The sequence below is a fragment of the Aedes aegypti genome, chromosome 3 (assembly GCF_002204515.2).
Source record: "Aedes aegypti strain LVP_AGWG chromosome 3, AaegL5.0 Primary Assembly, whole genome shotgun sequence".
NCBI lineage: Eukaryota > Metazoa > Arthropoda > Insecta > Diptera > Culicidae > Aedes > Aedes aegypti.
The window spans coordinates 193,284,699-193,310,853 of record NC_035109.1 but is presented as its reverse complement, the minus strand read 5'-3'; the positions used below and the strand labels follow the sequence as shown (position 1 = coordinate 193,310,853).

The 26,155-nt window shown below is 39.7% G+C and overlaps 1 protein-coding gene across 1 annotated transcript; it reads left to right on the top strand.

The window, feature by feature from the left end:
* The first annotated feature begins 32 nt into the window (after nt 1-32).
* On the top strand, nt 33-13,219 carry LOC5571398 (AP-3 complex subunit beta-1). The gene is made up of 4 exons (XM_021849287.1): nt 33-289; nt 348-1,005; nt 1,717-2,311; nt 11,147-13,219. The coding sequence occupies exons 1-4, from the start codon at nt 165-167 to the stop codon at nt 13,075-13,077; spliced, it is 3,309 nt and encodes a 1,102-aa protein (XP_021704979.1). The 5' UTR covers nt 33-164; the 3' UTR covers nt 13,078-13,219.
* The last annotated feature ends 12,936 nt before the right edge of the window (nt 13,220-26,155 follow it).

Sequence of the window (26,155 nt, the reverse complement as noted above, 5' to 3'; positions counted from 1 at the left end):
GATTAACACTCGGTTCATTTGCGTGTTTCTGTTTTGATCGATCTGTCAAAGTGAAAGAAGTGAAATTTTGTTGGGTCGTGTTTCTGCAGCAGATTTTTGAAGAAAATTTAATTTTTACTGTTTTCTAGTGATTTTACACCTTACAAAGCATCCTGGAAAGCAAAATGCTATCTTCGGGTTCGGCGGCCATCGGAGTCAGTGCTCTCACTGCGGCGAATTACGGAAATGACCGCAATGACGTGGTCGAGTATGCCAACGAAGGAGGATTCTTCCACGCAGATTACAAAAAGTAGGTCCCACTTCTAATGGAAATGTTCCGTTTCCTTATGATTCAATTACGCTTTCAGGCATGACGATTTGAAGCAGATGCTGGACAGCAACAAAGACAGTCTGAAACTGGAAGCGATGAAACGTATCATTGGAATGATTGCCAAAGGTCGAGATGCTTCGGATCTGTTTCCGGCTGTGGTGAAAAATGTTGTCTCCAAGAACATTGAGGTCAAGAAGTTGGTCTACGTCTATCTGGTCCGTTATGCGGAGGAACAGCAAGATTTGGCCTTGCTCTCCATATCGACATTCCAGCGCGCCCTGAAGGATCCCAACCAGTTGATTCGAGCCAGCGCTTTGAGGGTTCTGTCCAGTATCCGGGTGTCGATGATTGTTCCGATCGTTATGCTGGCCATTCGCGATTCGGCCTCGGATATGAGTCCTTATGTGAGGAAAACTGCGGCCCATGCTATTCCCAAATTGTACCATTTGGATCCGGAGCAGAAGGAAGAACTCATTACCGTAATTGAGAAGCTTCTGGCCGACAGGACTACTCTCGTTGTTGGGTCAGCTGTAATGGCTTTCGAGGAGGTTTGTCCGGACCGGACGGATTTGATTCACAAGAATTACCGGAAGTTGTGCAATCTGCTGGTCGATGTTGACGAGTGGGGTCAGGTGTTGATTATCAACATGCTGACGCGATACGCCAGGACTCAGTTTGTGGATCCAAATTTGGACGTAAGTGGAACAAAGTTTTCTATTTTTTTCGTAGAACAAACAGCGCTGGAGGCAAGTCTGTTTTAGAGACTCTAACTTCACTTTTTTATTTTGTATCATTGTGAATGAATCATGGTGCCAAGTTTTAAAGTCCAAAAAGATGTTTTCAGAGATTCCACAGGTTTACGCATTACTCTTATTTTTTATTTATTCTATACATCATCTTAATGATGCTGTCCAAATAATAAAATAGATTATTAAAATAAAATTAAAATCTTAGAAATGCTTCTCCTAGAATACTTTTAGGATTTTCTCCAGAGATCTTTCTAGCAATATTTCAAAGGTTTTCACCGCTAATTCTTTCAAAAATTGAAAAACTACAGCGATTTTTCAAGGGAGCTAATTTTTTTCTTCGGCACTCCAACGTAATTTCAAAAGGAAATACTCTAATAAATTCTCTAGCAGGTTGTCTACTACCTGAAAAACCTGAAATTCTTCCTCTTCCATAACGTCCTCACTGTAACAGAGCCTGATTCTCAGCATAGTTTTGCTTCTGCTTTTAAGGGCTAATCATTAATCACAATAATTAATTATGGCTTCAAAAATTATAATCATTAATTATAATCCTTAATAATGATAAAATTGATTAAATTAATAACCACTAATTTAAGCATTGATAGTCGTTAATCATTAACACTCTTTAAACAGCTAATTTGTCCATTCTATTTCCAGGAATTCAACGATGAAGAAGACGAAGAAAACAAACCTTTCTATGAAGACGATTCTTCGGAATCGGAACAGCCAAAAACTGCGGTGAAATCTCCAAGGAAAACCTACTCCTTGGACATTGACCACCGTCTAATTCTCCGTCAAGCCAAGCCACTACTTCAAAGTAGAAATGCTTCCGTCGTGATGGCCGTTGCGCAGCTTTATCACCACATTGCACCCAGAAGTGAAGTCACGATTGTGGCGAAAGCCTTGATTCGACTGCTGCGAAGTCATAAGGAAGTGCAAAGTGTCGTTCTCACGTGCATTGCTTCGATGTCGGTGGAGCGGAAATCGATTTTCGAACAGTACTTAAAGTCGTTCTTTGTCAGGTCAAGCGATCAAACCCACATCAAGCTTTTGAAGTTGGACATTTTAACAAACTTGGCGACGGAAACGAGCATTTCGGTGATTCTTCGAGAGTTTCAAACCTACATCAGCAGCAACGATAAGGACTTCGTTGCTTCTACCATCCAGGCTATTGGGAGATGCGCAGCGTCGATTCGTGAAGTGACGGACACGTGCTTGAACGGGTTGGTGCATTTGCTGTCCAATAAAGATGGTAGGTAGTGTTACTAGAGATGTTTTATATTTGTACATGAATTGGACTTAAGATGCAAATGTCCGCAGCAAAGATTGATAACAAAATGATAAGAAATCTTGTTACCTAGTTATCATTATTTGAAAACTGATTTTGTTATCAGCTTGGGTGAATTAACAGCCAACATAACAAAATTGAGAACTCAAATTTGTTCGCCGAAAAACAAAATAACAGTAAATTCTGTTATCACTGAGTTCAAGTTGTTAACTAGACGTGTATCATTTTTTTAATACTATGGCCAAACATTTTTGAGATATGAGTCTAAAACAAACATTTTTAAGATAAAAGTCTACTCCATAAAAATGTTATAGAAAATATGTGCGATTATTGTGTTTTTATCAACCTGTTATCAAACATGTCTTTCGCGGATACAAGATTTTTTATTCGTATAAGTTCGTAAAGAAAGTTGAGTGCAGACTCCAATCAATCAATATGATTCTGCAGTAAATCATTAACAGTTTTAGTTTTGTTTTGTTGAAAACACTTATAGTTTTTTTTTCCATGTAGTTTTTCACATAACGCAGTTGGCTCTGAGACGCGGTGAGAAACGGAAGTGTTGAGTGAGACTTGCGTTTGATTCGTTTTTCGTTTTGTCGATTGCTGGTTTTGAGTGGTTTTATCAGTCTCCCGGTGTGTAAAGACGATTGATAAAACTTATTTTCGGTTGTTTGAAGCTGGGGAGCTTGGAAAAATGAAAATTTGGCCTACGAAAGTTCTGTTTGGGAAGATCCGGCTCAAGAGGAGGAAAAGAAAAAAAAAATACAAAAGTGGCAGTTGAAATTGAAGTGGTAGGGAAGAGAAAATAGAGAGAATTGTGTTGCTTGGTTTGAGTGAGAAGAGTGAGAACGAGGTAGGTGAACGTTAAGTGAGAGCATTGGAGCAGTCAAACACGTAGGGTGTGAATTGAGAACAAAGAGAGGAAAAAAGGGGCGATCAATCGACTGCCTGGACGGCAGTGGTGGTGCCGGTTTGCTGGTTGGGATTGCTAGTGTTGGATGAAGCGCGGTGTGTGTTTTTGTCGGGGTGTGTTGACGATAACACTTGGGTAAGTTGCATATTTATATTTTATTTGTATACTCAAATACATTGGGTCACGGATGATGAATCTAAATACGAAGCTAACGAACATGGGTACAAAGAGGTAAGATACTTTAATAACACTATATATGATATATTACTATATATTGGGTATTGGGGAGGGGTAGCCTAAGGGAGTTAATTGAACTGTTGACTGGATGAAAGTGCGTGGGGTCGCCAGCCTTTTGTCATGAGAAAACAGCCTTAGTGTTGTCTTCCAAAGGTCTTCAAAGATATTAACTAGCCCTGCTACAACAAACCATCAGGTAGATCATTCCATACCGGTATGATTCTGCAGCTATAGGTAATCCTTGCGCTGATGGTGGCTAAATAATCATCATCATCATCATCATCATCATCATGTAGTTTTTCACATAACGCTCATCGGTTTATCACATAAACTATTCCGACTTGATAATGATTGGATTCATCTGACAGATCACATAAATTTAAAATGAAAATTTTATTTGAACCATTGGATTTTGTCAATGACTTTTATGTGAAATTCAGATGGCATATATTAATTTTGTTAATGATATTTATATGATAGCACAATTAATTGAAATGGGGAATATTACTGATTTTGAGAGAAATTTATAAAAAATATAATTTAAATTTAATTATATTTATTCAGTATGTTTTGTCGTCCAAAATAAAATATGATTAAGCGAATTTAAATTAAGGTTTATAAACAAAGTTTGAACGGTCTTCTATCCTTAAATTTGGGTATCGCTTCCTATACCATTTTGGGTGTTCCGGATTGTCCACCTTCCGTTTTTCCATTTCTTCCATCGTCATGCATTTACCATTTCTCTCATCTGCAATTGGATCGATGATATTTCCTGATCATTTGCTTGTTTTACGGTGTCAGGGCGTTCTAAATTAAATTTTCTGTTGCTTTGCTGTAAGTTCAAATACAGATCAATGAATTCATATTTCATGGTTTTATTTATGAATATTCAACTTACCCTTTAGGTTCACATATTCGTAAAATATCCCATGGTGCGCAATTTCAAATAATTTTCACTCCATTTATCAGGTCAGCCGAACTCGCCATCATGAAAATACTTCCAGTAAAACGATTAAATTTGCACATGTGCCTATCCCATAATAGTTATCGGATAACATACATAACTTTCGTTCATATATAATATATAGTGTTGACTAATGAATATTATGAGGTATAATAATGAGTTTTATGTACTTTCCGCATGAATATCATTGGATACACATAATATGAATGGGATTTCAAGTATCGCCAAAGTAAGTGACGTTTTTAATAATTTCTATGATATTTCTTGGTTCAGTGTACTAAAAAGATAATCATATAAATCTCGCGTAACTTTTCAAAACGGCCTATCTAACAATTCACCGATTTCGAGTAAATCGAGCTTGAAGGTTGTGAAAATATATTTTGAAACTGTATCAAAATGAAACAATTTTTCCCTACTGTTTTGCTTGTAAAGAGAAGCAGTGTAATAGAGTTCAACGTATGAAATGAAATTTTGTCAATTTATTTGGAAATTACACTGAAATCTATAAAAACATCAGATAGGACGTTTTGACCAAAATATGTACATAGGATAAATCACATAGGTCGTTCTGTATCAACAATTGTTACATTGGACATTCATTTCGGTCATTTTGTTTCAGTTATAGTAACATCGGACATTTTGATTTGAGCACACAACAAGCATGTTTTATTTCATTTTGTATCCACGTGCGTTGAACTGTTTCAACATTCAAGTTGAACTGCTCATTTTGTTGCGGTGTGATAATCGCAGGCACCAGCTGTTTTTTGTTTTGATTCATTTGAAGAAGGGACGAATGACCTTCGGGTTGAAGTCTCTCACGAACAACAACAATTTGATTCATTCAATGCCACGCCGTTACTTTTTCCCCTTCGTCTATGTGTCCTATATAACAACAGAAGGAGGGGAAACGTTGAGCTGTATTTGGGACTTTTTGCTTTCTCGCTGTTTCTCTCTCAATATTCCCCCCGTTTCAATGCTGGTTCCGCCCACACTTGTTCGTGTGTGAGTTACCCACTGCACGACGGGTGGTGACGACTGTGTTGCATTCGGCACCAGCCGTCGGCGCAAACAAGAAATAGCGGTGGGAAATGATGACGATGACGGCGTCGTCGATTGTGTTGTAGGAAACCAATGCCAAACAAATACATACAGCTTCTCCGCTCTTCGGTGAATGATTGCTCTGCCAGCGTAAGCCTAAAACATGATTTGGCAAAAAGACCAAAATACAGTTTTGTGTACCTCGTTCTCTTTTTGTTATTTGAGCGTATTCAATATTGCGAGGCAGAGCGACTCTGAAAATATCGACATTTTGTTGCGGTGTGTTTGTTTTGATTGATTCAATCCCACGACGTCACTTCTTCCCCTCCGTCTATGTGTCCTATGTAACAACAGAAGGAGGGGAAACGTTGAGCTGTATGTAGGACATTTTGCTCTCTCACTGATTCTCCCTCAATTTTCCCCCCGTTTTTATGACGGTTTCGCCCACATGATCAAGTGTGAGTTTCCCACTGCATGACGTGGTGGTGGTGACGGCTGTGTTGCAATCAGCACCAGCCGTCAGTTGAAACAAGAAATTGCGGTGGGGAATGATGACGATGACGACGCCGTCCATCTTATTGTAGGAACTTGAGAAAGGAGCCCACGCCTAACAAATACATACAGCTTCTCCTCTCTTCGGTGATTGATTGCTCTGCAAATATGTGTGAGCAAGTCGCGCATGTACGTTGCTCGTGTTGCTGCTGGGAAGCATATTTATATGCTTGATCGACCATGCATCTGAATCAGATTGATACAATGACATCATGATGCTCAATCTTGTGCTCAATATCATTCCCCTATATGTACGCAATGCGCTAATAATATGAAAAGAGAAGTTGCAGCTGATCCAATCCAGCGAAACGGTAAAACATGGTTTGGCAAAAAGACCAAAATACAGTTTTGTGTAACTCATTCTCTTTTTGTCACTTGAGCGTTTTCAATTTTGCGAGGCAGTGCGACTCTGAAAATATCGACTGAAATGATTGAGAAGCAGTTATTATGGCATTTTATACATCAAAGTAGTGTCTCAGACACGCTTCTATAAATCATTCTACCTTTTAAACTCCATTCCAAAGCTTTATTCAGGAATGTCCAATGTAACATTAGAATTGTGTTTATTCATAAATGTTACATAGGACATGTGGTTGGTTCTCTGATCAAAGGTCCAATGTAACAATTGATTAAAAGCGATGCAGTTTTGAACATTGGTCAGCTTTTAATAGATTAATTTGTTGTTAATATATCAGAACGAGTGTTCTAGTGTGATGCTAAGTGATGCAACGCAAATGATTTGCAATGATAATCTCGATTTGTTTACATTTGTTACTTAGGACGTTTTGAAAAGTTACGCGAGAAATGTGCTATGCTTTATGCGATGGGTTATATCTGCAAAAATAACTACAAGGAAGTAGGTAAAGCTGATCATTGTTGGGTTCAACGAGAAACAATTTATTCTTCTTTCTCCATCCTTCTTATGGCATTACATTCCAACTGAAAAGAGTCAGCTAGTGTTCTAATAAACACTTCCGCAGTCATCAACTGAGAGTTTTTTTTGCCAAAATACTTGTTTTGCATTTTTTTTTTGCCACACCCTAATGGCAATTTAAGGTGGGGTTATGTTGCTAACGTTTTGTAAACTCAAATGAGTATTTACTTGAATATATGCTTTGCATTGTGATAATCTTATCAATAAAATTAGTGTGATGATTTCTTCTTAAATTATCAGTTCCACCTTCGACTGGGATGCATTAATCGTCATTCCAAAAACAGAGCCACTTTCGCTTTTCGCTAGATCACCAATAGGCTGGCACTTAACTAAACTAAAGTTCTAGGTTTTTGTTAAATAAAATAATATTAAATTAGTTCATCAAAAACACAAAGGTGTACAAACGCCAAAACAAGCATCACCGAATTAGAACTTTTAGTTTTTTTTAAGGCTCTCTGTGCTCGTGGCCACTACTGTGCCGGAATCAGTTGATCTGTAGCTTCTTAACCGATACAGATCTATTGTTAACTTATCTATATTTTACATCTTCTTTCACTCTCTCCTACTCTTCTACTCTCACACCAAGCAGGTAGGAGAGAGCTCTGCTGTTAGTGAGGCTAGCTGCCTGCGAAGAGGGTCAGTTTGTCTCAGTCACCATCTGATACTGACGGAGGATGGATGTGCTCCCCAAAGCCTCCGTGAGGCGTCCTCTGGTGGCTGGACGGGTTTTTTATGGAGGGGCTGGGAATCGAATCCATGACCTCCCGCTTATGAAGCGAAAGCGTAACCTCAAGGCTACAGACCCCCCTAACTTTTTAGTTTGAAACTCTCTTTTTAAGTTTTATGAATACATTTGGGATGGGAACGTCAGGTATCAACAGTTTTTCAAATTGTTAGCCATTGCAGCTCCTTTTCCCTCTTATTGTTTGGAGATTTCAAAATTGTTAATAGATGGACCTTTTTCCTTATCCTTGGAACAGGACCTATTCAATAACTGTTTGCTATAACCTGTGCAATGCTTTCGTGTTTGAGACAGTGGCGCGAGAAGTGGCTAGGAAAGGTAGGACATGTACTACGCACATAAACTACTGGGTAGGGCAGTCAAAGGATTGTCCTACTCATGATTACACAAAAAAAAAACAAAGATTAGCAGTAACTATTTATCAGCTGTTCAATATACATACAAACTCGATAAAGGTCGTACTTATTTTTATTCTTTGGAGTATAGATTTTTTTCCTTACTTTTTAGGCACTCCGTGCACTTGGCCACTACTATGCCGAGTATTTCTCTCATACCGAGCAGGTAGAGGAGAGTGCTGTCGTTGGTCCAATCCATATCCGTATCGAAGTCCATTGGTGTGCGGTGGTTCATTTTGCCGTGTTTATGTGTCGTGTGAGGCAACAGCCTACAAAGAGGGTCAGTGTGTCTCAGTCACCATCCGATACTGACGAAGGATGGATGTGTTCTTCCCCAATCCAGGTTTTTAAAAGCGTTAATAGCTGCCGCAAACAGACTCGCTTTCTGGTAGGGACATGTCGATTTGACGTTTGGCTTGGGTCGTTTTCTATTGAACGGACCCAAGCTAAACGTCAAATCGTTTAATCCCTACCAGAAAGTGAGCCTGTTTGCGGCAGCCATTAGCGCTCGTAAAAGGCTAGATACACGGTCCTTCGTGCGGCGTCTTCTGGTGGCTGGACGGAGTTTTTGTGTGGGGGGATTGGGAATCGAACCCATGACCTTCCGCTTACGAAGCGAAAGCGTAACCTCGAGGCTACGGGACCCCCATGGAGTATGGATGACACGATAAGGTTTTTCATTATTTTATCATGCCTAGTGACATGATTTGTGCATGACTCCCAAAAGTTCTAGCTCGTTTCAAGATCAATTAAGAAAATCAATAGTGAAAACTCTGGTAAGCTAACTGTAAGAATTGTTACGAGAAATCGTTAGAAAAACAAATGGAGTAATCCTCTATGACATTTCTGATTGAATCATAAAATGGTTTCTGAAAAAAATCACAAAAATAAAAATGTACGACCAACCCTGTATATGTTCTGTGACGAATTTCCGTGAGCATTCCTGGAAGTAATTCTTGGGAAGCTTCTGGAATGTCCATATATAATTATCAGATGATTCTTGTAGAATCTTTGGAAGAATTGGTGGAGGAATCGACTGTATCGTTTAATAGTGGAATTCACGGGTAGGCATGAAAATGAGTCTTGGAATAAATCAAACAAGTTTTATTCTAACCCAATGTTTCGACACGGGGACTGTGTCTTCTTCAGGTGAAATTAATTTATAGTTTTTGTCTAGTTTTTTTTTCTTAATTTTTGAGATTTTCAGCCCTACGCTAGTATATGCTGCCTTCTCAAAACACCAAATTGGGCCCGAAAATTTATAAAGGAGGGAGATAAAGAATAATACTCAAATTTGTATCGGCTTAGTCTTAGCAATTTACCAAAAAAATACAAGAAAGAATTTAATCGAGAATTCAGGAGTAGAACTCACACAAGTTTTATCAGAGGTTACTAAGGAGTTTTTCAAAATTTTCTCCAAAACCTCTAAAAATTTGTCTTGATATTTTCTTGGAGAAGTCTTTGGGTAAGAATTGTAGAGGTAGTATTTTAAGTGAATGAATTGTAGATATGTTGATACCGATGAGAATATATACCGAGGTGTGGAAAGTTTGCGTTCAGTTTGCGTGAGATCCGTGTACGGTGCAAAATGTTTCACAACTACTAGTTGATTGCTGCTAGGGTACACAGTGACCATTTGAGCAACATTGCTTAGGAACGTCTGTGTGATTAATGTAATAGAGGCTTATAAAAGCAAATGTTGGGCTGGAGCTCCCAGTACTACCCCTATCGCTACTGGGTATTTGGGTTTGGGTTATATTTTCATAATCAGGCTTTCAGTAATATCAAAAAAATCTCCATGACAATCCCTGGAATACCGAATTCTGTGGTACATTCTTTGGAAAATGTCTGGAAGAATCTCGCGGAGAATTCCTGAAGAAACCTCTAGAGCAAATCCTAAAAATCTTTCTTGAAAAATTTCGGATTAAGAAACATTTAAGATTTATGGAAAAATCACTGGTCTAATTCCGAGTATGGCTTAAGACTGCTTAATTTTTTTAGAATTTGTTTTAACGGATCTTCAAAAAATAGTTCTGTATCCTTGGAAAAATCCCAAGTCAATTTTTAAAGGTATCCTGAACAAAGATCTTGAAAGGATTCATTGTGTTTCATGAAATTACTGGATGAACTCCTGAAGAAAATTCCAGAGTAGAGAGACAGATTCTATTCTTGATACCTTTGATTCACTTCGACAGGAAGGTTACTTGAATACTACTTAGTACATATTCCAGAGAATATCATGAAAAACACATAGGGGCAGGATCCGTCATTGATTTTGGAATTGTCAAAAACAGTTTTTTCGTTCAAAATCAAGAAAATTTACAGGAAAATGTGTTTACTGTATTCTTTATTCCAACCGAAACACAGTGAACACATTTTCATCTAATAATTTTCAGTTTTCAAAAGAAAAACCGCTTTTGATGTTTTGATGTGGACGATGATTACGATGACGGAGCGTTAAACGTTAAAAAGGTGAACAGTGATGAAGTTGCGACGTCTATTTGTCTGTGCTGAGGTATTTCCGGTTTGGTCTCTTTTTAGGAAATATTCAGTAAATTTCTCGAGTTAAAGCGAAAAAACAAAAAAAGATACCTGCAGAACATTTGCGTAATGCACATCGTTGGTATCTATGTTTATTCGATTATGTGGAGGCCATGGTTCTTTCTAAATTTGGCCTTGCTTGTTCCGGAAGGTCGATGTCGTGGTAAGAAGCAGTTGGAGTCTTAATTTCACGGAGACATCAAGGCATTACGATATTGATTAAATGGGACCGAACGAGAAGATCTGAGCTATTGTGGAGCACCATTCTTATCTTGTGCGATATCCTTCTATTTACCTACCTATTTATCAACATCATGCATTTGAGTATGCGTCCTCCAGGATTTTCTGTGTCTTCGATAGATTTCATAAGGACAATTACCAACTTAGTTGAATTTATGTAGACAGATCCTAGTAGTATTATTCCTGATTGTCTTCTCTTTTAACTTCAATCTATCATTTATCATATTTTTTTTTTCGTTTTAGAATACGTGGTGGCGGAAAGCGTTGTGGTCATCAAAAAATTGCTGCAAACGCAGAAGGAGGAACATTTCGATATTATTACTCAAATGGCGAAACTGCTGGACTTCATTCAGGTGCCAGCCGCACGAGATTCCATTCTGTGGTTGATTGGAGAATACAACGAAAAGGTACCGAAAATTGCACCGGACGTTCTGCGAAAGCTAGCCAAATCGTTTATCGACGAAGAGGATGTCGTTAAGCTGCAGGTCTTGAATCTCGCCGTCAAACTTTATCTGACCAATCCGCAGCAAACGGAACTGCTTTGCCAGTATGTGTTTAATTTGGCCCGTTACGATCAAAACTATGACATCAGAGATCGCGCGCGATTTTTGAAGCAGTTCATATTCCCGGCAGGAGGAAAGCAAACCGTTTTGTCGCAAAATGCGAAGAACATCTTCTTGGCCGAGAAGCCAGCTCCAACTCTTGAAAGCAAATATCACGGGAGAAAGCGTTTCCAGCTTGGATCACTGTCTCATTATTTGAACATGAGAGTCAACGGTTATCAGGACTTACCTCCATTCCCGGAAGCTGCTCCCGACAGCTCCGTCCGGAATGTTGAGATTCCTTCGGAGTACGGACATCCAACGCATACCGGAGATGCAGAAAAGAATGACGAAAACGCTCCTGTCGGAAAAACGCGAGATAAGAAGCATACAAAAACTAAGTCGTTTTACTCCGAATCGGAGAAAAGCTCATCGGAGGACGAAACGAGTTCTGGGTCAGGTTCTAGCTCAAGTGGTTCGTCTGGTTCAGGATCCGAATCCGGCTCAGAATCAGATTCAGATGATGGAAATGGAAACGAGATATCGAAAACGGCGTACAACGAAGTCGACGGCGCTACCAAGTCGAAAGAGGATTTCGAATCGCTAGCCTCAGGATCGGAGGATGAGAGCGAGGACAGCAGTAGCAGCAGCAGTGGCAGTTATGATAGCTCATCTAGTGATGATGAAGATAGTAAAAAGAGTTCCAGTGCATCGGAATCCGAAAAACGGAATCCCAAACAGGAAAAATCAAATAAATCCGTTGCTAAAACTTCTAAACCATCCCAGAAGAGTAATCTTGATTTGCTGCTTGATTTGGACGACATTCCACCAGTTGGACCGATAATGACTCCTTCTCTTGGCGGTTTCCTGACTCCAATGACTGGAACGATTACCGACAACCAGACGCTATCTAATGTTATAGATCTGGTTGGCCCAAGTTACATTCCCATCAAGTCCCATGAGCTGTTAAACAAAGTCAATGGGTTCGGTCTTGGAATCACATACCGCTTTACAAGAGCTCCTCATCTTTATTCCGCCAAAATGATATCAATTGAGCTGACCTTTACAAACCACGGAAACGTGGAGCTGACTGACGTCCAAATCAACAAGAAGAACATCCAATCTGGAATGTCGCTCAAAGAAACGGCAACGATTGAAATGCTCAATCCGAAACAATCTTGGACCGGCGTTCTCGGGCTTGATTTCAATGACTCAACACAACCGGCTAACTTTGAAATCAAGTCAGGTAGCGGAACAAGTAAAGTAACGCTAAAAGCCCCCGTCGGAGAACTCATCCGATCGGTTATGTTGTCGGAATCGCTATTCCTAACGGAACGAGCGAAACTGAGGGGAATGACCGAACACACGTCCAGTTTTCAGTTGCATCCTTCACTAACGGTGCAGAACAGGTCTTTGCACCAGAAGATCTTTGAGGTGGCCAATGTGGCCAACGTTGCCAGTTCGGAACCGGACAAGATTCTGTTTGCCGCTCAGACCATGAGTTCGGAAAGTTTAGTTCTGATTTTGTTAAATGTAAAGGATGGATCGGAATGCTCACTGACGGTGAATTGTGACAAAATGGTAGTTGGTTCTATGTTACTAAATGAGATTAAGGCAGCAATTAAAAACTAAATTTAGGCATTATGCTGCATTTATACTGAATCTTTATATTATATTTTATCTATCCACTAATAATGGTAAGATCCAAAACTATTGCTTCTATACTAAAGCATACAAATAATAAATGTCACAGCATGCGTGAAAAGATGTAGAACTGTTTTAGTCGTAATTTTTGGTATCACATTATCCGTTTGCATTATAGAAGCATGGGACAACTAGGATTTGCGTGGTCCTAGCGGATTAGCTCGTCATAGGTTATGAGCTTATAAACGTGTACTTACTGCATGAATTGATCTGGAGAAAGATTGACCGCGTGGCGCAGTACGAGATCCACAGGTAGGATGGATTGGTCACGTCGGATGACGGCATTTATCGGGAAAGTAGGTGTTCGAGAGTCGTGTCACATCGACGAACCCCTCGGTGCAACATAGGGTTTCAATACTACACTCAAAAAAATCCAAACGTCATTGCTACGTGAAAAATCACGTAGATCATTCCAAATTCATTTTACCTCCACTTCACCTGACTAAGATAAAGATCATTAAACCATTCATAACCACCAAATAGTGACTCGGTAATGTTTACTGAGGTTACCTATCGCGCTTACGTGGAATTCATGTAGGTGCCTGAGTTCATTTTGACATCTGCATAGTGTACGTACTTTCGGTGTTGAGCTCAAATCCTAAGATGGCGCCCGCTTAATTTTTGAAGAACTTCAGAAGCTGCAGCATGCTACTGCTTCAAACACTGTGTAAGATTGATTTAAAGGTAAATATGCTTTGAATACCGAAGAATCCCTGCATTACTTCATATTTTATACGTGATTTATAACCTCTATCAATTATAGCACGCGAAGGCTACAACGAGACAGACCAAACTCACAAAATAGTGGAAGAAGGATTCAAATTGCTCAGATTGACAATAAACATATCACAATCTTTCAAGTTTGTTTACATTTTCCAATTGGGAATAAGTTTTCTTCCATAGGCTTTGGAAATAAGATTGGTCTTTATTACAGTTAATTTTAATGCAAAACCATCTAGGTCCTATTGAAACGCTTCGTAAAGGCTACCGGAAAATCCACGTAGCTCTTACGTTTAGCGACGGTGGAATGGACAAAGTTCAAAAGTTCATGCGTTCATTCTGGGCTAACGTAAGAGCTACGTGAAAAGTGCGATGGAAAAAAATCACGTATGTTTTCACGTAACAATGACGTTTGGATTATTTTGAGTGTAGTAATGGACCCCTTAGTAGCCGAAATTCATTCTAGACGCTTTCCCGCAATGATATCTCAAACACATATACGTTTTGTGGAGCCTAACAACAAATTCAATGTCTTTACTTCATAGTACGTCTATGAAACATACAAAATCATTCGATTTTTCCAGCGAAATATGCATTTAAAAAACTGTTGTCCGAATGCCTATTATGGACCCTCCCGGGGTCCATAATAGGATTGTTTACAAATTTGACGTTGCGTATTATGGACCCTCCATTTGATTCCCATGTAATCCGGCTCGCTGCCGACGAGCCTATTATGGACCCACCTGGAAATGCGTATTATGGACCCTCTTGTGTGGTTTCATTTACAAAACTGTTCAAATATTTGTATTTATGCGTCTCAAAACAAATATTTTGCCTGAAACTGCTGACTAACAATGTAATCGAAGTTCCCCCGGTGGATTTTCATAGGAATAAAGTTGCTTTTAGTGTTAATTTTATGTTTTTCTGTAGGGGGTCCATAATACGCAAAGGGTCCATAACCGGCATCGACTCCCTAGATCATCAACGGTGATGAATGGAAGGGCAATGGAAGACCGATGACGAAACGATTCGCAACGCGTAACCAATTACCGAAGTTTAGTGTGGAAATGTAGAAATCCTTTATAAGAGAGATTCGCGGAAGCTGACATTTCTGTCAAAGTGTGAGCCAATCGAGCAGCGAGAGCTGTCAAAGTGTGAGCCAAACGAACATGCGTTATGTTTGTTTTGAACTTTTCTTGAGGAGTAATGTTATCCACTTGAAATTATTTCGGTAAAAGTAATTTTGCATGAAGCGAAATAAATGAAATATTTTTCTTTATTAATTTTTTTTCAATGCGATTTTTAGTTGTTGATTTTTTGGGCTGTTTATTAGTTTGAATGTGTAGCTCAAAGATCTATAACGAAACAAAATAATATTTTTAGCGATGAGGAAGTCATGTCCGTGTTACAATATTGTTCTCGACGCCGAGCAAAATCAGCACTGCTGGTCTGTTGCCAAATATTTCCATTTTACTTCCGCGTATCTCTCTATATAGGATCACTAATGTAGAAATCCTTTATAAGAGAGATTCGCGGAAGCTGACATTTCTGTCAAAGTGTGAGCCAATCGAGCAGCGAGAGCTGTCAAAGTGTGAGCCAAACGAACATGCGTTATGTTTGTTTTGAACTTTTCTTGAGGAGTAATGTTATCCACTTGAAATTATTTCGGTAAAAGTAATTTTGCATGAAGCGAAATAAATGAAATATTTTTCTTTATTAATTTTTTTTCAATGCGATTTTTAGTTGTTGATTTTTTGGGCTGTTTATTAGTTTGAATGTGTAGCTCAAAGATCTATAACGAAACAAAATAATATTTTTAGCGATGAGGAAGTCATGTCCGTGTTACAATATTGTTCTCGACGCCGAGCAAAATCAGCACTGCTGGTCTGTTGCCAAATATTTCCATTTTACTTCCGCGTATCTCTCTATATAGGATCACTAGGTAAATGGCTTAGGGCGCGGCCAAGGTAGACGCGAATTGTGCAGCGAAGCGAAAATTGCGTACGAGAAGGAACAACAATTCTCGATTACTTTTTCAAATCGACGTAAGTAACTTTCATACGGTTTTGAGAAAGTTAATTAAGAAGAATCACAACCTTTCTTCTAAAACTGTTTTAAAATGACTCCCCTTTTTAACATTTTTTTTACCGTGTATATCGCTTAAATTATGTTTAAATTGTTTGAATAAGTCTATTGCGATAAGAGAATTATAAATAATGAAATGTCAAACTCCAAAGGATTTTTGCGTCGCTTCGCGTAACGCGACAGGATCGAGGCAAAGAAAGCTTCCAGTTGATATATCGTCCCCTTAATGCTACAACTAGATAACTCGAAAATCAAAATTTTGAGATGTGCAACTTTGAAAGTATGACCGTTAAACAAGGTGATAGTTAATTGCAGAGATTATGATTGAAAAATAATCTTTAACTTGTATATTTTGAATCACACGCTTAAGACCTGTGGATATTTTGCAGATCTAATTAAGAAAAATGTTTTGACATATTTAAGTCAAAAATTTCAAATTTCGAGTTATCTAGTTGTAGCATCAAGGGGACGATATGTGGAAGTGCTCAAAAGAAAAATAAGCTGAGAGGCTGGCTTTGTACCAGTTGGGACATAGTGTCAGAAAGAAGACGAAGAAGATCCGGGTATCGTGGTTCACTCGATTACTTTCCCTATATAAGATCTCTTCTTCATGAAAACCCATTTTTTAAGCTGTCACAAGATACTTATAAACCGGTTCAAAAAGTGCCTTATTTAAGCGCAACCGTAATCGAATTCAGAATATTTAAATGGGTCCAAATCCTCTGTTTGACATATGTCATCATGCCTCTTCAATGCAATATGGACCGATATTGGAACATCCTGATATGACCTGTTATTGGTCTATGGCACCATGTCTATTTATCTATAGATGAACAATCTTGAACTTTAAATCGTCGAACGCTATTAATATGAAAAATTCCTTAGGTGTTCCCTTGGATTCCCTATCGTACCAGATGATCATGTGGCCATAGTGGTCCTATATATGGTCTTCAACTGCTCAGGATAATATATTTATATCTAAATGTCCGTCATGTTTTACTCGAAGTTTTAGAGTGATTCAATGTATCTATTGTTGAGTATCCTGTTTTAGCTGCCTTAGTTACCCCACGAGCACTAGGGTAAATCGCCAAATGTTGAACGGTTAAGATAGACGTTTTCCTGCTATTTGATTTTAATGGAAATTCTGATAGAAAGGTTGCTAAAAAAAGCATTCAATACTGTAGGCGATCGTTTAACATTATTCCTGTTACATTTTTTGGCACTTTAATGTCCATTTTAAAATAAAAAAATATATATTTAGAAAGATAGTTCTATACCCAATTGTTGAACGCATACATAAACCATCTTATCCTAATGTTGAACGATTGTCGCCAAATGTTGACCGCTTTACTCCCGCATTCATTCAACTTGCAAGTTCGCGCTCCTCGTCGGTTGTGAGGACAGGGTAAGGTCTACTCTGGGCTGAGACGGAAGTGAATCGTCCCCTTCGGCACTCCATAGACTTTAGCGGCTTCTCCTAATGTACATTACCTTCGACATTACAGCCTCAATCGCGAGATTGAGGTTATACTCCGGATAAATCGGCATGCGATGCGTAATTTCAATCATGATGTAAACAAACAAACGGTGATGACATTGATGCCATAGTGAAGATAGTGAAATTCGAAAAAGATTCAGGATATAGCCAGGGATGCAATTAATTATACTTTACTGCATTGCGTTTTTCATCATTGAAACAGACACCTTTATAGGATTTTTTATAATAATTATTCAACAGATATTTAAAGCAATAAACAATAGTATATTGTGTAATGCAACATTCCATTTGAATATAGGTGTTTGCTACGAAAATTAAAAATCTGGCAATACTGTTGATGAAACCAAGACGGTCATGTCATGCTAGTGTTCAACAAATGGAAAATGTACGTGAAACGAAAGTGCAATTGAAAATGTTTTTATGTAATTAATAGGTACGAGTAAATTGTACGGATGTTTAGAAAATAACTAAAGTATACTTTTACTGATATCGTGAATAGGTGCTTAACCCAATAAACGTAGTATGTTTTACTACACAGCTTATTTCATAGCAGCCCCAGCTTAAGTTTTTTTCTAAGAGAATTGCAATTTTCGTTTCACCTACCGATAACAAAATTTCAATCAATATTTTGTTTAATAAATTAATGTGCTAATTAAATTTATTGTGTGCAATAGTACAGCTAACATACAAAATAATATGTATAATTTATTGAAACTGTTTGAAAATGGTTCAATTTCCTGTTTTAACATGTTTTTTACAGATCGTTCAACATTTGGGTACCGTTCAACAATTAGCGAATTACCCTATTTCAAAACTACGTCAGTTTCAAATATTACTAACAATTTTCTGAGAACTATATTAGATTTATTAACTTATTACGCGTAGTAACACACTTAGATCAAATCACCGAATTCGGTAATCCATTTGCCGAAATCTCAACAGCTGAACGGTCGGTAATCCGTTCGGTAAACGAATAAATTACGGACCTTTCGGTAATTCGCATTTTCGATCTCAGTTGTCAAAACAACAGATTGATCGGTAATAGTTTACCGAAGAATTGTAAACACGGTGCACCGATTTTTGTTCCTCGGAACCCATTTTTCAGATAAAAAAGAACAACGTTGGCAATTTTAGTGAATAAGTTATTGCTTTTTATAAATATTGAGAAATATGTTCCCGGATCCAGCATACTCAATATTTTGATGAGTCAACAGATGTGAGATATGACGTCGGGTATGATGTCACATTTTCAGTTTCCTGGATGCGCCTGGAACAGTGAGAGAGCAGCGGAGGCTGATGGCTGGACTGCAAATAATTATGTTATAGATAGATAAAAAAAATCAGTTCATATTACTCACCTTAATCATAACGAAGTGTCCCTAAAATCTATCGGATGCTGAGAATAATAATCAACCATACATTACAGATAATCGTTGCAACGGGGAAACAAAAATACACAATACGAATTCATGCTGCGCAGCATGTCATTCAGCCAAATTACAGAATTCGGTAACCTTGTAGTCCGTTTACCGAAACATCAGTAAAATGTTTTACAGTTTTCGGTAGCACTAACGATTCACAGATCTTTCGGTAATTTTTTTGACGGATATTCAACAGTTCACCGTAGTTCGGTAATTTTGTTTTTGGCGCGCTGTCAAAAACTGCTTGATTACCGATACATCGGTAATATCGTGAATTACCAATTCGTTTCGGTGATTTCATTTACCGAACTCGCATACTCTGTTTAAGTGTGAAAAATCGATAAATTATGCGTGAAATTATGAAAAAATCCACGTGCTCGGCTGGGATTCGAACCCAGGACTCTTGTATGCTAGACAAGCGCTTACTAACTAAGCTACCGAGCCAATGGTGACCCAATGACTCAGATAATTACAAGTTTCGAATTTGAATCCCCACAGATGACACATATCATTTTCATAACCTATATCCATCCATCTCATGTATACTACACACGCGCGCAGAGCGAGTGCGATTTATTTAGTATTAAAACTGTTTGCTTATCATACCTACATCGCTTCCACAACAACTGTATTGTGTAAGAGTACAGATGCGGAAGGCTATCAACGTGTTGTTCGCATCAGGGTGTCGACTCAATTTTTAAAATAAAATTCCCTGACTTTCCCTGACCTTCCAGACGTTTTCCAGAAAAAAATCCAGACCACTGAGTTGGTTAATTTGAACCGAAATAAGTACAATTTGTACAAGAAGATACATATTCGATGATTTGTATGATGTTTATGCTATAGGTCGTATGAATGAACTGAGCAAAAGCTTTAACTTCACTGAAATATATGTACCTGTCAGAGTCTATGAATGAAGAGTTGCGCGAAGAATGAAACCAAATCTACCTATCGAACTGTCAAACCGTCTACCTATCGAGCAGACCAGCAAAACAGATAGGGACTATTTTCGAAGACGAAGAAGAACAACCATTCAAAGAAGCCTCTTCGCGCAACTCTCCATTCATAGACTCTGGTACCTGTCAGATAACATTCCCAAGCGTTTATTCAAGTTGTTATGATAAAACTGAGCAATTGAAATCCTGTTTCTTGTCCAACTTGAAAATCAGTAAGAACAAAGATGTTCTAAGCTAGCGAACTACCTCTGATCTTATTTCACAAATTTCAAACATAAACGACAATTTTGGACTTCTTCCTGAATTGGATATTTCTTTTTTTCAGTTTAAATTCTAGCCAGAGTCTATGAATGAAGAGTTGCGCAAAGAGAACTGGCAACAAGTTCCCCCATCACAAATCATTTAATTATTCTGGCCACCTATTTTACTGTGTGCGCTTTCCAGTGACTTCACTCAAATGCACTCTCAATTCGAATGTTTTTTTTACAAAGTCGCAAAGAACAAAATTGAAATTGATCTCTGGTTTTGTAATTAAAAGTAATAACAATGAAGTGTTTAGTAGAGAATTGCAACAACACATACGACAAATAGCATGAACTCAAAAACTTGATCTTTTTCGGTTTCCGCGTGACGAGCAACTGAAAAAAAACAGTGAATTTCTTTTCGCCGTTCGCTTCCCCTCTGAGAATAGATCGAAAACAGCCGCATCTGTAGCGTATGTCTGGGTTGAATAAACGTAAACGTTTTCAAACTATCTAATCTTGTATAGTTTATTCAATTTCAGTTGCATTTCAACTATGAAACGGCGTTATATACTTCCACTGATTGAGGGTGATTACCTACATTTCCGTTACATAACATGTTACAAGAAGGGGGTTCATTCACAAATTATAGGCCTTAAAGAGCGATTATTTTGTTACATCATCGTATTACACCGTAACATAAACCGTAGCAGTTTTTTTAATTTCGTCAAAATAACAATAGGGGCGGTCCATTAATTACGTAAGACAAATTTCGGGGTTTTTCAACCCCCCCTCCACCCATGGTAAGATTTTTTGTATGAAAATCAAAAATAAATTGTATGGCGCGTAAGAAATCTCAGTCTGAGAAAGCTCCTGAAGAAAGGCATTATTATCATAATAAACTGTTTTCAGAAAAAAAACCTGAAAAAAATCAGGAAATATTCCATCCATACCCTCATATCTTAAAATTTTATATTTTTGATTTAGTTTCTCATGCTTTAATTTTACATCAAGTATAACAAGAGTGAAACTGTCCAACAATGAAAAAAAATCACCACCAAAAGCACAAATCTAGAAAACCAAACAGTGTTCAGACCTGAAAAAATGATCGATTGATCATCTCCAACGAGTAACCTATCAATCTTTTTTTTTTTTTTGATTCACCAGATGTTACTTTACTTTACTTTTGCTGGCTCTACGTCCTTCAAGACATGACCTGCGCCACAATGTTACGCCAATTAACTCGGTCCATAGCTGCTAACCTCCAATTTCTCGATCGCCCCACACTTCCAAGATCCTGCTCCACTTGGTCAAACCACCTAGCTCGTTGCGCTCCCCTTCGTCGGCCGGATTTGAGGTGAACATCATTTCATAGGGGCCCAGATAGCCGTAGCGGTAAACGCGCAGCTATTTAGCAAGACCAAGCTGAGGGTCGTGGGTTCGAATCCCACCGGTCGAGTATCTTTTCGGGCTGGAAATTTTCTCGACTTCCCAGGGCATAGAGTATCTTCGTACTTGCCACACGATATACGCATGCAAAAATGGTCATTGGCATAGTAAGCTCTCAGTTAATAACTGTGGAAGTGCTCATAAGAACACTAAGCTGAGAAGCAGGCTCTGTCCCAGTGGGGATGTAACGCCAGAAAGAAGAAGATTATTTTTGCGGGATTGTTGTCCGGCATTCTCACAACGTGTCCCGCTTATCGTACCCTTCCAGCTTTGGCGACTTTCTGGATACTGGGTTCACCGTAGAGTTGCGCAAGCTCGTGGTTCAATCTTCTCCTCCATACGCCGTTCTCACACACTCCGCCGAAGATCGTCCTAAGCACACGTCGTTCAAAAACTCCTAGCGCTTGCAGGTCCTCTTCGAGCATTGTCCACGTCTCATGCCCGTAGAGGACTACCGGTCTTATCAGCGTCTTGTACATGGTACACTTAGTACGGAAGTGAAGTTTACTAGACCGCAAGGTCTTGTGGAGTCCGTAGTAAGCACGACTTCCGGCAATGATACGTCTTTGAATTTCTCTGCTGCTGTTGTTATCCGACGTTATCAATGATCCATGGTAGACGAATTCGTCCACCACCTCGAACTCATCCCCGTCGATCATCACGCGTCTGCCAATACGAGCTCTATTGCGCTCGATTCCTCCAGCCAGCAGATATTTCGTCTTCGACGTATTCACCTTCAATCCAACCCGATCTGCTTCACGTTTCAGCCTGGTATACTGTTCAGAAACCACCTGGAACGTTCTTCCGACAATGTCCATGTCGTCAGCAAAGCAGATGAACTGTCTGGATTTATTGAAGATCGTGTCCCGCATGTTGAAGCCCGCCCGTTTCATAACTCCTTCTAGCGCAATATTGAACAGGAGGCAGGAAAGACAATCGCCTTGTCGAAGTCCTTTGCGTGTTTCAAACGGGTCCGACAATGCACCTGATATCTGCACACAGCACTGTACACTATCCATCGTTGCTTTGATCAGTCTAGTCAGTTTCCCGGGAAAACCATTCTCGTCCATAATCTTCCATAGCTCTTCGCGGTCGATGGTATCATAGGCCGCTTCGAAATCGATGAATAGGTGGTGCGTAGGGACTTGATATTCGCGACACTTTTGGAGGATCTGCCGCAACATAAAGATTTGGTCTGTCGTCGATCGCCCATCCACAAAACCGGCTTGATAACTTCCCACAAATCTGCTTGCCAGTGGCGATAGACGGCGGAAGATGATCTGGGAAAGCACTTTATAGGCTGCGTTAAGAATGGTGATCGCTCGATAGTTCTCACATTCTAGCTTGTCATCCTTTTTGTATATTGGGTATATTATTCCTTCCTTCCACTCCTCCGGTACTGATGAAGCCATTCCTCCTCTGCGCCGTTTAGGTGTTCATCGTTGTGCTGCTTCCACCTTTCAATCACCTCACGTTCGTCCGTCAAGATACCTCCATCCTTATCCCGGCACATTTCGGCTCGCGGCACAAAGCCTTTGCGGGATGCATTGAGTTTCTTGTAGAACTTTCGTGTTTCTTGAGAACGATACAGTTGCTCCATCTCTTCGCACTCCAACTCTTCCAGGTGGCGCTTTTTATCCTGGAATAGATGGGTTTGCTGTCTTCGCTTCTGTTTGTATCGTTCCACGTTTTGAAGGGTGCCTTGCTGCAGCATCATTGCCCGCGCTGCATTCTTCTCGTCCAAAACCGTCTGACACTCCTCGTCGAACCAACCGTTCTGTCGATTTCCTTCCACGAACCCAATGGCACGTTCCGCTGCGTTGTTAATGGCTGCTTTCACACTACTCCAGCAGCCCTCAAGAGGGGCTTCGGTGAGCTCTCCCTCTTCCGACAACGCTGCCTCAAGGCTTTGCGCGTATTCAGTTGCGACTTCGGGTAGCTTGAGTCGTTCCAGGTTGTACCGTGACGGGCGTCGGTACCGAATGTTGTTCACAACGAAGAGTCGCTGGCGCACTTTAACCATCACAAGGTAGTGGTCCGAATCGATGTTTGCGCCGCGATAGGTTCTGACGTCGATAATGTCCGAGAAGTGTCTTCCATCAATCAAAACGTGGTCGATTTGCGATTCAGTCTGTTGGGGTGATCTCCAGGTGTACCGATACGGGAGGCTGTGTTGGAAGTAGGGACTACGTATGGCCATGTTCTTGGAGGCGACGAAATCAATCAGTCTAAGGCCGTTTTCGTTCGTAAGCTGGTGAGCGCTGAACTTCCCTATAATCGGTCTAAATTCCTCCTCCTGGCCAACCTGAGCGTTGAGATCTCCGCTAACGATTTTGACATCATGGCTTGGGCAGCCGTCGTATTCACGTTCCAGCTGCGCGTAGAAATCGTCGTTATCGTCATCGTCACTTGCTAGGTGAGGGCTGTGCACGTTGATTATGCTGATATTGAAGAAACGGCCTTTGATCCTCAACTTGCACATTCTGTTGTCGATTGGCCACCACCCAATCACGCGCCTCTGCATTTCGTCCATCACGATAAAAGCTGTGCCCAGCTCATGTGTATTGCCGCAGCTCTGGTAGATGGTATAACCATCCCTATACGTATGTACCGTCGACCCTTTCCAGCAAACCTCTTGCAGCGCTACGCTGTCGAACTTGCGGTCCCTCAATAATTCGGAAAGAATGCGGGTACTTCCCAATAAATTGAGAGACTTACAGTTCCATGGTCCGAGTTTCCAATCGTTAGTCCGTTTTCGATGCCTGGGTCTATGCCGATTGTTCCGGTTCGAATTAACATTGTATGCTTCCTGTATTAATGATTTTTACGGCTGGCTTGTAAGGCCTGCACCAACACCCTGTCTCGCCGGAGGATCATCGTGCACAGCACTGTATAGAGTCCCACGCTGGCACTAGGACGATGATCAGCCGCTCCTAACATGGAGAACAGACGCTGTTTTGGGCCGCCCCTAACATGGAGAACAGACGCTCTGATAAGCTACACCCTCAGAAGAGAGGAGCCCCCTTCCTTGTCGGCATACGACCAAGGTCCCACCAGGGTTGGTTAACCGATCTTCCCTACGGTTACTCGTATCCCAGGCGGCACCACGGGGAGGTAGGGATAGGAGTTACTGGACCAGAGGCTAAGGACCACAAATGGGGTCTATTTTATACCTGCAGGTACGCGAAGTACCTATGGTACGCATTGTCCAGTCATTTATCACCAGATGTGTGCTCTTTAAATTTTGAGATATGGCATCTATTCATCTTCATATTTTAAGCAAACTTGTAAAGATTGGCATGAACTCCAAGTTTTCATGATTACCAAGCTCTGCATGAAAAATCCACGGAATGCGTTTATCTGAAAATATCGATGCACCGTCGCAGTGATAATAAAAATTACCAAATGATTCAGATTTAGCAAATTTGAAACGTTCAAAAGCCCACATAAAATTCACGTTGCATTTGAATTCCGCACATAGCGCGCGTTACCGCCGCTGCTAGATATGGATTTAAAATGAGCGCCGCAATAAAAATGTTGCAAAACAGGGCTAATGATCACTACTTTAAAGACTAGTGCTAGGGACAGTAGAGCTAAACCATAGTAAGAACTTTTCAAATCATGGTGGTTGGTGTTTTGAATTGGTCAAGAGTTTAATCCATTCAATCGAACGTTAAGAGTTTTGTTTTGAAAATATGTATCGCGATTTCGGGACCTTCCTCAACCGCCAGGACCATCTTTATGACATCAGTTTATTGTTTTTGAGCTATTAAATGGCATCTTCAACCTCCCTTAAACAGTGAGCTGGTAGGTTTTCATTATCGCAGTACTGACGTAGACATTTCTCAGCGCCATTCAGGTGTTCATCGAAGTACTGCTTCCACCTTTCGATTACTTTGCATTCGTCCGTTGCTCCCTCTTTTATTTCCGCACATTACGTCTTACGGCCTAACGGTCTTAGGAGCCTTCCTTAGTCGAGTGGTTAGAGTCGGCGGCTACAAAGCAAATTCATGTTGAAGGTGTCTGAGTTCGGCCAGTCCAGGATATTTTCGTAATGGAAATTTCCTTGACTTCCCAGGGCATAAAGTATCATCGTACTTGTCACTCGATTTACGAATTTAACAATGGCAACTTTGCCAAAGAAAGCTATCAGTTGACATCTGTGGAAGTGATCATAAGTACACTAAGCTGAGAAGCAGGCTCTGTCCCAGTTAGGATGTAATGCCAAAAAAGAAGAAGTATTTCGTTCGCTTGTCTATGTTTTTTTTCAAATGGCGCCCGACATAAGTCCAGTTTTGTTCTGTAAAATAAACACCAATCTTATTTTTGCAAAACAATTGAATAAAACGTAAATCCGATGATTTATTCTAGAGTTTAAATGTGCCATACAAAAACCATTTAATTTTTTTGTCTTCCCGTTTCTCAAAAGTTTTTGGCCAAATTTTCCACAGCTCGGAAAATATTTATCAAAGTCTGAATACCCTTTAAAAATGTCTCAGAAAACTTGGTGATTTTATTTTAATATTTTGGATATTTGTTCAATTTGTTAACCAAATGCCGGGAAAATATTTGTGTCGGCTTTATAGTTGTTCTGTTACATGTTTTGGGATAACAAGTCAAAAGATCAGAGGAAAA

What these genes read in the sequence shown, in the direction of transcription:
- LOC5571398 (XM_021849287.1), top strand. Translation starts at nt 165, where the DNA reads ATGCTATCTTCGGGTTCGGCGGCCATCGGAGTCAGTGCTCTCACTGCG. An exon ending in TTCCACGCAGATTACAAAAA is followed by an intron (nt 290 to 347) that starts GTAGGTCCCACT and finishes TTACGCTTTCAG; the next exon opens with GCATGACGATTTGAAGCAGA. An exon ending in TTGTGGATCCAAATTTGGAC is followed by an intron (nt 1,006 to 1,716) that starts GTAAGTGGAACA and finishes TTCTATTTCCAG; the next exon opens with GAATTCAACGATGAAGAAGA.